Below are 14,797 nucleotides of genomic sequence, written 5' to 3' on the forward strand. Positions count from 1 at the left end.
AAATACGGTTCAGCCGTCACATGGCGTCATACGCGACAGACTGTCACACAGGCAAAGGTTGCGATGGGAGTCGTGCGCTCTATTACATCGAGTACTCGGCTTAATTGCTTCATGCCACATCTGCTCCATGAAGATATGGGATGAAATGTTTCTGGGGAGACATATTTAATAAGCCCCCCTATGTCTCCACCACTCGCTCACAGTGGTGTATTATCTCGATGACAGAGCGGGATGAGTTCTCACTTTGCAATTATCTTGAATCGATACTGATTCATCCTAGTTCAGGCTAACACAGGGGTTCCAAAGTACGGACCAGGGCCATTTGCGGCCCAGTGCCACTTTTAGCGGGCCGCAGCAAATACTAAAGATAGCGTTCGACAGGGTCTGCGACGCTATTTATAAAAATAGTTTTAATAAATGGGTGGAAATGTGTGGGTAGAAAAGTTTGGGTGCAGAAAAAGTGTGGGGGTTGGTCCAAGTGGTCCAACGTATGAGTTGTTCGACATATAAGCCGTCGCTTGACCGAGTAAATTTTTTTGTTGTTGTTGTGAGCAAAATTTTGGGTACCCAACGTTGGTGGTAGAGAACTTCACAATAAGCAACAGTTTGGCAGCGAGCGAACAATTCTTCAAAATAGAGGCCAGATGCTTGCGTCAGGCTGTTCATTGCCACTCCCAGTTGAAATTTTACTTTACAACTAAACGTAAAACATAGAGAACTGGACGTTGTGTATTTAAGCAAACCACATAATTAAAACATCCGTTAACACACAATGCTAAACACCATAGGGCTAATGAAACTAGCATCGACTGGCAGTCATATATCCCTTTAGTAACGGATGATTGAACACTAACAGTGCAGCAACAATACTGACAGGCATATATTCTTTATCCTCAGATTGTGTAATTTCATTATTTTATTACTGCATGCTTTTATAAAGTGTTTTTCTGGAGGGTGGAAATTGATTAATGACATTTCTATCCATTTCAAGTTGGAAAGATGACTTGAGACACGAGTCTTTCGAGTTAAGAGCTTGGTTACGGAACAAACTCAAATCTTAAGTGAAGGCACCACTTTATTTACCATTAAAATAGTAATTTAAAAAAAAATCTCTTCATCATGGTGAATGAAGTTAGTCCGTTTCAGGAGCAAAAATAGTTTGCTCCACTTTGGACACCTCTTGTCTAACCAAAGGCATTCTCCCATGATTGGCTTAAAGGGAGTCGAGCCAGCGTTGGGCCGCAGATTAACAAATGTTGACAACAAGTGCTCATCGAAACAAGCGACGTGTTTAATTGCATTATGGCGGTGATGATGTGAGCACACTTGAGGCAACAAGGTCACAAAGTGTCCTGCGCTTACCTTGCAGTGTAGAGCTGCCATGCCTGTATCGAGGAGGCGAGATGAGCTACTTAGCAGCCCCTGTCCCCGTGGTCCGCCCCCTCCCAACATGCATACCCTGCCAAGTGTCCTAAATACTGAGCTCCATTGTCTGTCCCGATGAGATGCCGCTGGATGGAGGCTCGCTCTTTGAGGTGCGTGCACAGGGCATGCGAGGGAAGGAGGGAGGTAGCGGTACAGGGGGGAAATAAAGAAAGGCTAATTCCCTGAGCAGGACAGAGGGAGTCATGCAAATGGATGCGACTGAAGACGCCCCCCACAGTCAGGGGGCTTCTCTCTTCCTTGTCTGTGGCCAGGCTGCTGTTTAATCATTTAAGCCCTCTTGTCCCACCAACACAAACACACGCACACAAGCACACGGGTCGTCATAAGACGTCCTCCCCCCTCTAACACACGCTTAAGCTCAGCAGTGGTCCAGACATTTGATCATCATTTTCTTCACTGAATGTTCACAATCTTCACTACTTCACTGAAGGTTCATGTATTTATTTTATTCCGAGTGGTTTCTCGTCATATAAATATTGCTAAGCCAATAATTACTCATACCCTAAACACATTTTGGGGTAAATCATGCAATTTCAAGAGGAGGGAAACAAGTATTTACAAGTTTTGTGAGATTTTATTTGTCTTTCTTTAGAAATTAACATTATTTAAAAAAAAATAAAAGAAAAAACATTTTGTCTATATACTGTCCATATACAGTGTTCCCTCGTTTTTCGCAGTTAATGGGGACCAGAACCCCCTGCGAAAAGTGAAAAACCGCAAAGTATGATTTGCAACCCCCCCCCCCCCCCCCCCCAGGAATTTTTCTTGGATGTGTATGTGGGTACCAGAATGTTTAAAATATGTAAACAGTATTTATAAAGATTATAAAGACAAAGATTACAACAGTACACATATTTACTTAAATCTTTAATTATTAAACCTTAAACAGTATTAACATTTATTATACAGTAATTAACATTCATCAACATTGCCTTCTGAGAGAAGATGCATAACTTCTGTCCTCTTTGATCAAATCTAAAAGTTTCACTTTTTCACTGATGGTCATCATCTTCTTCTTCCTCTTGGGCACCCCGGAGGAAGCCTTCGCAGGGGCACAGCGCTTCGGCGGCATTGTAAGGGCTTGCTTAACTAATAAAAAAAAATATCGCTTAAACAAAAAAAGTTATTGCGAACACAACAGCGTGGACGAGACTGGCGAGACACAACACGGGAAGATGTTGGGTGAGGCTGCGATGATGCGGAGCCAATCAGCTCACAGGATAAATCCACTCGTGCTCTCATTGGTCGATGTCGCGCCGGGAACCAATCACACGCCTTGTATGAGTGCCCGTACAGTACAGGCATGTACAAGGCCTCTGAGTCAACTCATTTCTTTGTTTGGCTGCAGGGAAACCTCTCGCGTGCATCAACATAAAACAACGCGTCTTTCCGCAATATGGCTGCCGATATGGCTGTATTTTTATTTTATTTTTTTAATGAATATTTTGGAAACCCACGAAGCACTGAAGCCGCAAAACGTGAAGCACGAAGTGGCGAGGGAACACTGTACAGTTAAACCCCAAAATATGCATCCCCAACTCAATTTGAATACGAGTCGATGTTGGTGAATAAAAAGCTGATGGTAATTTCACAGTTATTTTTTACATTCACACAAAAATACTCAAGCATACAGTTTCTCAATAAATGCTGTATGCAGTGTTGTCAAATTCATTAAAATGTTCTACATTATCCTAGAAGTTACTTTAGAATAGTGCAATATATTGTAATTCCTCAAAGAAAATTCTAAAAAATGATGAATATTTTTTCATTCATATCGCTAACACAACTTGTTTGGCATTTTATTTTAACATTTCCAGCCAGGAGATAGCAATTCAACAAAATATTAAAAAAAAAAAAAAAAAACACTTAAACTTTAATTTGACCCAAGTATGAATAATTTTGATTTAAACTGTTTATAAATAGTCCAATCTCCCAAATCTGGGGGTTGTTTATTTAAGTACAGTCCATGGATATGATACAGAAATATTACATTGAAGTCAACATTTCTTTTCTAATGTTATGACTGTATTTCTCAAGGGATTATAATTAAATTCTGTATTTTTTGTCATAGCTTGCCAAACTCAATTACCAGTAAATGCTACAAAAAGAGAGGTCAAATAACCCATGCAAAAAGGGATAATACAGCTGTGAAATGCTCCCAATAATTCTAATGACGTATTAAGTCATTCATTTGCCATATTTCCCTTCACGTATTTTACGATGAAATCCAAGCCAGTAAGTCTTAAAACGTAAACCTAATGTCTCCTTTTCCAGCCTTTGATTCATGACTAAGGAGGCTCACAGGCCTCACACACGTTGAAGCAGCTGCCGTTGATGATGCATCTTTCCGTTCTAACGTGCACACGTAACAAATGACCATCCACAAACAACGAAACCAAAGCAACGCGAATCTGTCAGAGACATGCGGCCAGCTTGGAGTCTCGCTTTGCTCCGCTGCTTTCTCCCTGATTAAGAGACTGACCTCTGACTCAGCACAAGCTCAAAGCGGCATTGTTGTTAAGACGGAGTAAACGCGACCGTGGCAGGTAAAGCGCTGCTTATGCACTCTCAGCTCAAGTGCGCTACATACGAGTCCACAGTTCAGGGAGCATCTAGGCTTCTGGTTTGCTTGAATGAAGCAAAAAAAAGATTTTGGACAGGAAGTGAGCAGCCTCACATTCAAAGCAGCAAGACTGCAGCGTCACCATATAACATGCATGCCATCGCCTTCTTGTTACTGCTTCATGCTCAAGAAATCCGCAAAGGAGCGACCGTGTGTTTATTTTAGGCACAAGGGATACTGTGATGCAAAGGCGCTGTCACGCAGAAGCATCCACATCCCTCACAGGTGTGACACCCCCGCTGGCACGTCAAAGTTAAAAGGTCGGTAGAGCTGCATTGAGTTCTGATGGCTACGCTGATTAGCGTTAGCTAACAGCGTTAGCTTCTAAGTTGGGAAGTTGAGAGCATGGTGGAGACGCATACAGACAGTGTAGCGTCTGAAGCGACGCCTTTGGTCGTCATGGTAACAAAAGCCAGACTGGCCATAGGTCCAGCAGTATATGGGGCGGGGTATACAGTTGCTAGTTTGCATAAGACAGGGCTGGTCTAAAAAAAAATATATATATATATATATATATATATATAAAATATAACTTATAACTGATATAAACTATAATTCCTATAATTCTTCATTCTTGGAGTACTTTGATGAAAGCTAGTCCTGCACATGTTGTAAAGACACCTGGGTACATGATTTTGACCAGTCTTTTCTCTAAAAAGACTACAGTTACAAAATATACTGTATCTTCAAACTTAATACTCTAGGGAATGACTTGACTGTAAATAACTGGGGTATTTTTATTTGAACGATTACGATAACTATCCATGTTCTGAACCTCTAACTCTTGATTTTGCTCGTTGGAGGAAAAAAAGGAAAAAAAGTCATCCGGGATATTTTAAATTGTGAAAAAATACATATCTCCTTTAATTTATTTTATTTTACTGTGACGTTTTGTCAACAACTTATTTTTACATTTGTATGACACTTAAGAAAGTAAAAACTACGATTGTGTTTCGACCTCAGTGCGAGTAACGAGAATTTAGATTTTGTACATTCCTGCAACTGTGTTCAACACAAAAGTCATCATGGAGCATGAATAAATGAACACTTTTCCATCAGACGCTTGTCCCGCCCGCCCCCTTACTCCTTCATTAAACTTGTTTTATTTTGCAACCAATGGCAGTGAAATTTAAAAATCCTCCCCCCTATAATCGCCTAAATGGGCATCGACTAAAAAGGAATTACAATATTTCCTATTCTCTTTTTTTTTTACATTTCAAGTCTGGTTATTAAAAAGACCTTTTTCATTGCAATCCCAAGTCATGTGTGTCAAGTCTGAAATCTGCCGTGCCCGGCTTTCACACCCGTTAGCATCACACTTCGCGTGCTGTCGCGTGTCGGCCGAAAATGAAGCGAGCGCATACATGAAAGGAGGAGAACCGATACATATTCATATGCAATCTTTCTGAAAAGAAAAGACTCGAACTTCCAGACTTGCATCTTTTATCCACAGCTGTTGGATTCATTTTCTTTGGTTCAAAACCCAAGCATGTACAAATGTACAGTATAGATATTTGAACTAGTAACAGTATATTGGAGCTTAAACGCGTGTAGCTTTAGTAGGGTTTTCATCCAAACAGATATATTTGGATCCTAATCTTCTGCTTTTAAAGAACAGAAAAATATTGGATTCTTGTAGCAAACTGTAACACAATGTTTCCACACCGTGTATGACATTACTGTGGAGTGTGTTGTTTGAAATTGGTGCCGTTAACTTCTTTCTTTTCACGATTCACGACCAAGTAATGACGGGAACACGCTGAAGTGCGCTCCTGAACTGTGTCCCACTTTAACGTGCGCTGATGCTTAAGAACAGGTCAGTGAATCTTGATTATCCACCTGCTCAACATGAATAATCTATCTTGTTTTTTACATGACACTTACAGTAGGCTATTACCACAACGTGACGCATATTCGATATGGCTGACAATCAACCAGCATGCGAAGATGTAAATAACTCCACAAGCGACAATGCCGGACAGTGATAACATGGAAGTAAACATCAATAAATAAATAATACAAATAGCAAACGTTACATTAGTTGGACTAGGAGGCTGACTCTTTCTCCCATTGATTTATATGAGGATAACCTCCACACATCAATTATTTTGCTTATTTAATGGACACACCTCTAATTACCATGTTTAGACCATATTTAATTTTCTTTGCCATAGCGTATATTTACAGCAGGTGGTTTTCTTATGTGTTGCTTGGGCATACGTGGGGGCGTAAACATCACCAATCGTTTTTTTTTTTATATGACATCATACGCTGGACTCAAATTGGCAGATAACCGATACGCATCAGATTTGTACCCACGTTTGAAAAAAGCCTAATTCCAATCGGAATATATCCTAATTCCGTATGTTTTTTTGTGTGTGTGTCTTTACGCTGCGATGACGCATGACAGCACAAACGTGAAATGTGTCCTTGAACCATGCAGTGTAAATCCAACTTAAAGGGTTTTCTGTGAGGGGCCACCCAAACTGGTTCAAAAAGAAATTGCTTCCTTCAAGCTTTTAACTGTGACCGGGCTGAGAAAAAGATTGGAATCACAGCAAGTAACCAAAAGACAAAGACATCAATTTAACCTCAACCTGCCCACAAAGCTTTAGTCTGCAGTGATTAGGAGAAGTAGTAAGTGGTTTGGGCGGCACGGTGGACGACTGGTTAGAGCGTCAGCCTCACAGTTCTGAGGACCCGGGTTCAATCCCCGGCCCCGCCTGTGTGGAGTTTGCATGTTCTCCCCTCTCTCTAAAATGCCCGTAGGTGTGACTGTGAGTGCGAATGGTTGTTTGTTTGTATGTGCCCTGCGATTGGCTGGCAAGCAGTTCAGGGCGTACCCCGCCTCCTGCCCGATGATAGCTGGGATAGCCTCCAGCACGCCCGCGACCCTAGTGAGGAGAAGTGGCTCAGAAAATGGATGGATGGATGGATGGATGGATTAAGTGGATTGGAGCAATGGAAGACAGCCTGCAACGGTTGGCATAGAAGATCTAACACAGTCTTTCACACAGAACACAGCTGGACAAGAACGAGACAGAATGCAGCATTCAGATGACAAAATGGCATCATACTTACTACATGAGGTTTTTTTTTTGGGGGGGGAGGGTGGGAAAATTTAGTGTCAGGTCTTAAACTTCACCTGGAATTCAATCTGCTATTCCTTTTCATACAGCTGCCATCCAGCCTCTGATACGACCTCAGAAGACAGAAATATACATAATGTAGACAAAATACCATTCATACCTATGGATGATAGCAAGTCTTTAATGAACCTAACGTGCATGTTTTCGGAATGTGGGACGAAGACAAGAGTACCTGGAGAAAATCCATGCAAGCACGGGCACAACATGCACACTCCTCACAGGACGGCCTGAGCCAACATTTCAACCCAGGACCTCTCAACTGGAGCTGTGGCGTTATGTGCTCTTATTTTATCGTCTCCACAAAATTCTTACGTAGACTGATCTCTGGTGTTTAACAGTTAAAAACGTATATACAAACCATAAATATTTTTCAGAATCATGCCACAAGATAGCAGCAAAGCACTTAAAATGGATAGGATCATAAAGCATCAACAACATGCTACTAGCAGGTACACAATCATGAAGCCATGGTACATAAACAACTGTATTCAGTAGTTAGATTTTTCAGCACAAAAAAATTACCTTCACATGAGGCTGATCAATAATATTAGCTAGCATAGCTACTAGCCTAAATAACACGTTTGCGCAAACTGATGTGACATTTACACGTTGGCAAACAAAAATGAGCATGAGCTCTTTACATAAACGCTGTTAGGCAAGTCGCTAAACTCACCTTTTGGCATTTAAAGAGAATAAATGTTATAAAATACATGTACAGGCGAATCACAACGGCAAAGAAGACTACAAGGACTATTAGAAGATGCATCAATTCAGAAGAGAAACAGAAACCCACTTTTGACTGTGAAACTGTCAAACGCAGATAAATAAAAAAAACATGATGAAAGAATCAACTCTCACAACAACAACACCAAGCTTCAAGACAGCAAATCATTTTTTCATCGAATAACAGAGGATAGGTTTAAAAATATACTGTATACAGTACACATAATAAAAGAACAGCAAATATGCAGGATCGTCGTGACAGAAGGGCCGCACATTTGATTCCACAAATTTGATTCTCTGTTTTAATGACAGAGGAAGTAAATTAGCGTTAGTTCAGAATTTTACGTCCATGGATCATATTTTACAACAATAAAATCCCCTGTAGTCAAGTGTGTATAGTTTGAACAGTGGACGCATCACATTTAGACATTCAGGTGTTCAAAACGGTCCACAGTTAAGCATACTAAAAACTTAATGACTTTCTAAATAATTGTTTAAGGGCTGATTTGAAAGATAATTGCTTGGGGAAAATACACGGTGCACTAAATGAAGAACATCCAGGCCAAAATCTTTACGATCAAAGTATTTCAACGCCAGTTAGTCAACCCTACACCTTGCTCATTTGGTTAATTTGCCATGACCTACTAATCTAAAAACCTTATGCACACGCAAGGGCCTTGCCCTCGCATAAATCCCTCCGAGCAAAGAAAAAGAAAGCCTCATTTCTTATTGGTCAAACTTACAATGTCGGTAATATAGAATTGAAAAATTCTATATTGATGAAAAACACTCACACTATGACGCAACATACATGAATGAACAATGCACATAATGTATGGAGGCACGAGCGCAGCACATATGACGATGACTACAATTTCCTCTCCATAGGCTACAATGAGCATATAGGGCAAAGGCTTGATATGAATGAAACACATTACGCACGGTAGCGAGAGAAGAAAGAGAGAAGTTCAATATTCCATGCCTGCCTTGGTTGCTCAAACATGCGCAAGAAAAGTAAAACAGCATTAGTCACGATTCTGAAAGATGTCAAATGTGCATATAATGTATGTCATCATCTATAGAAAAGCTATCGATTGTTGCTCTGAGCCTATCCCAGCTGACTGCGTGCGAAAGCTTGCATAGAAGCCGGAGTACCCGCAGAAAAGCCACACAATTATGAGACAAGCAAATCTTGAGACAATTAATTGTGTATAGATTCTAAAAGTTAGCGGCTAAGCAGTTAAAATGGAGATGATCATAAAACATCAAAGCCATGCTTATGGCAAGTACACAATTATGAACCCATGGTACATAAACAACTGTATTCAGTACTTACATTATTCAGCACAAACGAACTACATTCACATGAGGCTCATCAAAAATATTGGCTAGGATATTAGCCCAAATAAGAAACTAGCACAAAGTGACGTGACATCACACATGGGCAAACAAATGTGTGATATGTTAAACTCAAAATGTCCGTCTGCAATAATTTAGACTTTAGACCGATCTTATCGGCCTGATCGGTATCGGCCGATAATTAGCATTAATTAGATCCGCTCTAATGTCACAATTCGTCGATGCAATCAATGATGCCATTGATTGGCTCCGCAAAAGACCTTCACTCCGCGTCGCCATGTACGGTATATTTGAACCCAAAAGCCAGTGTATTTTTAGCCTTGTCGAAGTAGTACTGTAAATATCTGATCAGACTTCAAGACAAATTTGGTCTCTCACAATTGCACTATGTCAGACTACTGCACTAAAATCTTGTATTCCGATACCACCGCATCCCGTTTTTTACGATCACTGGGCTGTATTTTCTGAACTCAAACGCGACCGGATACACTCGTTACCACGGCCACGACAACAACAATCGATTGCATCGTTTGTATTGTCAGAACTAAATGGGGAAAACGTGTGTTGCTGGTCACCGGTGCTCAGGAGAGGACTTTAATTCAAGTATTGCTTGAGGTATGGTCACGTACTATTAATACGATATGGGTCGCAAGCAGGCAACAAAACGTTATGTAGCCCAGCAAGCTAGTGTTAGCGCTAACGGTTGTACCGGCGTTGAACACAGATCTATTTATTGTAAATATATATTTTTTGAGCAATTAAGTAAATGAACACACATTGCTCCATCTTGTATTCGGATCGATGATCGGTTATCGTTTTTTTAAACTCGCTGATTGGTGATCGGCCCCAAAAATACTGATTGTCTAAAGCCTACAATAAATGTTCGTGTGAAACATTGATTCCGGCAGCGCAACATGGTCCCGGGGAGAACCTCTTTTTTTTTTTCGTCCCGACGGAGCTTCGAAGCAGAAATTCTTGTGTCGACCTATTTTTGAAGTCGACCTAGACGAGTTATTCAAATGTTATTCCCAGCCCTACTTACAGTAACACATGAGAAATTTGTCACCCACCACACACACACAAATATCTCTCTGCTTGAGCACAGAATGCTTCAGGATAAACGTCTGGTGCTGGTTTGCAACTGCTGTCATGGCACCCTGCACTCCTCTATCTCGGGCACTCAAGGTCTGCTTCGCCAATCTCTCACTCTTCCACCCACCCACACACTCATGGCACGCTTAACCTTTTGCAGTGTGCCCTACTTGTGACCGGGCCTCAGGAGGTAGAGACGGAAAAGAAAAACAGCAGCAATGGAGGATATTGCCAGTAAGGTGACATCAATATTGTAAAGGGAGAAACTAAGTTCGGCATGTTACCGGAAAATGCAAGATTTCCTCAATGGGGAATACAATAAAATGGTAAATGAGAAGAATTTGTACGATATAGTACTTTATTTTTTAACCTTCATTGTTCTCTCATTCATACAACGATGATGTACGCTTCCATGGAAATGAATGAAAAGTACATTCACTCACCCATGACGCAACATCAGGGCTTCGGAATGAAGGATTCATTGACAGGATGTTCTCTTTTCCCCCGAACACGTACAATCTGGGCTCTCACTACCTCGGGCATGTACTGCGCTACGCTGTGACAGCTGTGACACACGTTTCTGTTCAAGCCCATCCTTCCTCCACAATGTGACGACGCCACAGTGGTTTCCAACACAAACCAACAGCAACAGGCTAGATCTTATGCTTTCCATGCAAGTGTAACTTATGAAACACCTGTTCAATTCAAGCATTGAATTGTACATTTTGGTAGACGTGAAAACTGCAATTGGCAGGCGACCGCTGCCACATCTCCCGCCTTAAGTCAGATAGGAATTGCTCCAGCTCACCTGAAATCCTAAGGAGGATAAGCAGTATAGAAAATGGATGGATGTCCTTTCTATTGCATTGAAGAGAAGCTATTGTCAAACTGTTAACAAGAGGCAATTGGTAAAGATTTGCTTACCCAAGACCGGATATACATCACAAAATCAGATAAGAGAGATGTACAAAACAACTTTGTGTGCGTGTGTGTGTGTGGGTGTGGGTGTGGGTGTGTGTGTGTGTGTGTGTGTTATTCATGGTGACTCGGCTGAGTGGTGGGGCGGAATGGCAAACAAAGAAATTACCTGATTTCACTACTTTAAGATCGATTTGGCAACCCACCCCACACACGCCACTCAAGAGTCATAAACATGTTTTTTTTTTCTTGCTGGTGGTCGGTGCGAATTCACAAATTTCAGTCATTTGGAAAAAACAAATGAGCGCAGAACGGAAACCATTTTAACTGTGAATAACTGGCAAACAATCCAATGTGTACTGGGATAGGTCACCCGTGACCCTAATGAGGACAAGCAGTATAGAAAATGGATGGAGGGATCCTGTTGGAAAACCCTTCCAGCAGTGTGTGTGTACTGTACAACAATGCCCAGTGAAGTATTCATCTTCAGTGTACAATGTAAATAATGTCTCCCAAGTGCATATTGCACCTTGAGCTACAGGTTCCTATAAAACCTGACATTTTTTTGTGTGCATTCATTGTGACCTTCTAATGTTCACAATGAAACATCCTCTAAGCCTCTCCCTCTTGTCTTTGACGTTCTGTACTTCATCTTTCCTCCTCTCATCCATAATGGATGCTCTGAAGATACCCACTTCCTGCGAGTGGACCTTGTGCCAGTGAAGCCAATCCAGCTGTATTGATTCCTACGCTTGAGTCATTAAGGCAAATATAATATGGTTTCAGAGTCATAGTAAATTTTCTGCATGGCTTTCCTCCCTCCTCCTCTGGGAGTCCGTCCCAAAGCTCCACCTGCATCCCTTTCAACACAATATTCATAACAATGTATCTTCTATATGAACAACTTGGAGTTATCATGGTCTTACAGCTGTGCAGCAAGTACAAATTTGAATATACTGTATGCGTAACCTATCGCAGGGGTGTCTAGGATGATGTTTAGGCGACAAGCGGGGAACAGTGAGTTCCACCAACAACTGCACCGCATTATTGAGAGAAATCTCAATCTCTCTCCAGTGCGTAGCTTCTGCCGCCCCCTAGGGTGGAATTCTGCATTACAATAACAGAGCCGTCGCGTTGATATGATGTAGACCAGTGATTTCCAACATTTCTGTCCAAGGCACATATTTTACAAGTGAAAAATCTCACGGCACACTGACAAACAAAAATCTCACAAAAAGTGGATACATGAATTACTGTATGTACTTCCTGCCATCTAACGTAAGAGCATTTATTTGTTCTGTCTGTCACTTTGCCTCACTGGATAAATAGATGAAGAAAGATACATTATGTCTTGGAAATAAAAAAAATTTTGAGCAATTAAGTCAAATTTTATATTACCCACGGCACACCTGAAGAGCGCTCACGGCACACAAATGTGCCCCTGCACACTGGTTGGGAATCACTGATGTAGGCTATGCCTAGCCACCGTCTCCCCACCGTGTGATTCTACAATATTTTCTGTTTTGAGGGAAGTCCGTGGGGGGAAAAAAAAGATTATTTTGAAGAGGTATTGTTTGATTGTTTTCTAGTACAAAACACAAAATACTGTTTAGTTAGTCTTTTACAAACGGGAGACAGAGGGCCACATGCCGCCCATTGCAAGGTAAAATGCATCATGTCTGGCACGTCATTTCCGGTGCGCCAGCAAGCGTGGAGCGTCGCCAGTCAAGCCGAAATTTAAAAGCAATTCAGAAAGATGTTAGAGGAGCTGATAGGTTTCATCAACATTGTGTCATCTGCACTAGCAGTGATTTGGGTGAAAATGACTGAAGTTACGCACTGTAACTTTAAGTTCCACAGTGATTTTAAACTGGATCGGCAAATTGGTATGTTAGTCAAGTCTAATTTTTTTCACCTCAGGAAGTTAGCAAAGCTAAAGCCTTTTCTTACACAGCAGCACTTGGAAACAGTAATCCATGCCTTCATCACATCTGGGGGGATTACTGCAATGCACTTTACTTTGGAGCCAGCCAGCCCTGCCTCAAATGTCTCCAGTTGGTTCAAAATGTTACCGCTTGTCTCTGAAATGAAACATGTAAGAGAAAGCACATAACTCCTTCCATTGGCTGCCTAGCCACTAGAGTTCATTTTAAGATTCTGCTATTTGTTTTTAAATCTCTAAATGGTCTCACTCCACCTTACCTTTCTGAGCTGCTACATCCCTACACTCCAACCAGCTGCTCCTGGAAGTACTGAAGTCAAAGCAAAAGCTCAAAGGGGATACGGCTTTTTCTGCTGGCGCTCATTATAATGCACATTATAAAAGACACCCTTCATTGTCCATATTTAGAACATACCTTAAAACCCATTTTTATTCCTTGGCGTTCAACACAGTATGAGACTTATTGTTTTTGTTTTTAACGTTCTTGCTGTTTTTTGTTTTTTTTTTAAATGATGTTATGTTCAATTTCATTATGTTTAATGTTGGTTATTATTTTTATTTTTTTAAATGTACAATACTTTGTTTTAGCTGCGGTTTTTAGCATGTGCCCAGGCCTTCTCTTTTGACCCAGGTCTTCATAAAGTATATAGGTCACCATTAGCATTCAAGTGGATGGCTGACCACACTGCTCTTTTTAGGACTAAAAGGAACAATCGCTTCTGGCCTGCAGCATCTGAGCACAACAATGTTGGCGATTTGTTGTTGCTTTAAAAAAAAAAAGACCTTCAAAGGCATTGGGGGGCCCTCAACGGAGGGGTCAACGGTTCTTCATTGCGTCTGAAGCACCATGCAGGGTGTCTTTAAATAGAGCAATGTTCACACCCGCTGAGCAAAAAACATACAATGTATAGCTAGTGGGAGAGATGCAAAGGGACAAGAAGAAATATGTCAAGAAAACAAGCTTGGAGCCAGCGTGGTGACGTTTATTTTGGACATTGTTGAAATTAGAGACATACTTTGCACTGTGAGCTGTTGGTCATTCTTCCCAATATATTGCTGGGCCAATGGAAAGTATGAATTTCGGCCTAAACCCTTCTTCTAAAAAAGCTAGTGCGAACTGCGGAGTACTCTCAAGGCCCCACCCACAAAGCCAGCATGAATTATTGAGAGCATGTGATTTTTCCTCGTGGAGTCACCACTTCATCACCAAGTCGCTCAATTACACTTGTAAATTAGCCTGCAAATCCGTGTTTGTGGCGCTTTTAGTAATGTAGTAAATACATTTGTCAGTCTACATCACCAATCAAGGTTTAAAATGTAACTATGATGAAAAGTCTTCCTTTCAAATCATACTAGAAACTATTTCTTCATGATCAACGTGCTTTTCATGAAGCTGTGCATTGAGCCAAGGTTCTATAATAAGCCAACTCATTATGAGTCCATTGTTCAACAGCTTAGCTGCAGTGTCATTAGACGGCTGGGCTTACCAAGAGTACCCTACCCTCTGTAGAGATGTGTCACTATTGACTTAAGACTTATTTCTAC

General features: G+C 41.1%; 1 protein-coding gene across 6 annotated transcripts in view; it reads right to left on the reverse strand.

The window, feature by feature from the left end:
* The window catches only part of cntn1a (contactin 1a), an 80,915-nt gene that overhangs the window by 48,068 nt on the left and 18,050 nt on the right, over positions 1–14,797 (reverse strand). Inside the window, exon 1 of one of the 6 annotated variants that reach the window (XM_061678030.1) lies at positions 11,317–11,329. The exons of 2 other annotated variants lie outside the window; for them this stretch is intronic. Coding sequence is in view for 1 of the 4 variants with exons in the window: in XM_061678025.1 (XP_061534009.1) it covers positions 10,836–10,839 (4 nt within the window). In the remaining 3 variants the exon portion in view is untranslated. Of the gene's footprint in view, positions 1–1,362; positions 1,418–10,835; positions 10,903–11,200; positions 11,265–11,316; positions 11,330–14,797 lie in introns of those variants that run through there. 3 more of the 6 variants (XM_061678028.1, XM_061678025.1, XM_061678027.1) reach the window with 3 other exon arrangements.

Source organism: Phycodurus eques, chromosome 5 (genome assembly GCF_024500275.1).
Source record: "Phycodurus eques isolate BA_2022a chromosome 5, UOR_Pequ_1.1, whole genome shotgun sequence".
Lineage (NCBI taxonomy): Eukaryota > Metazoa > Chordata > Actinopteri > Syngnathiformes > Syngnathidae > Phycodurus > Phycodurus eques.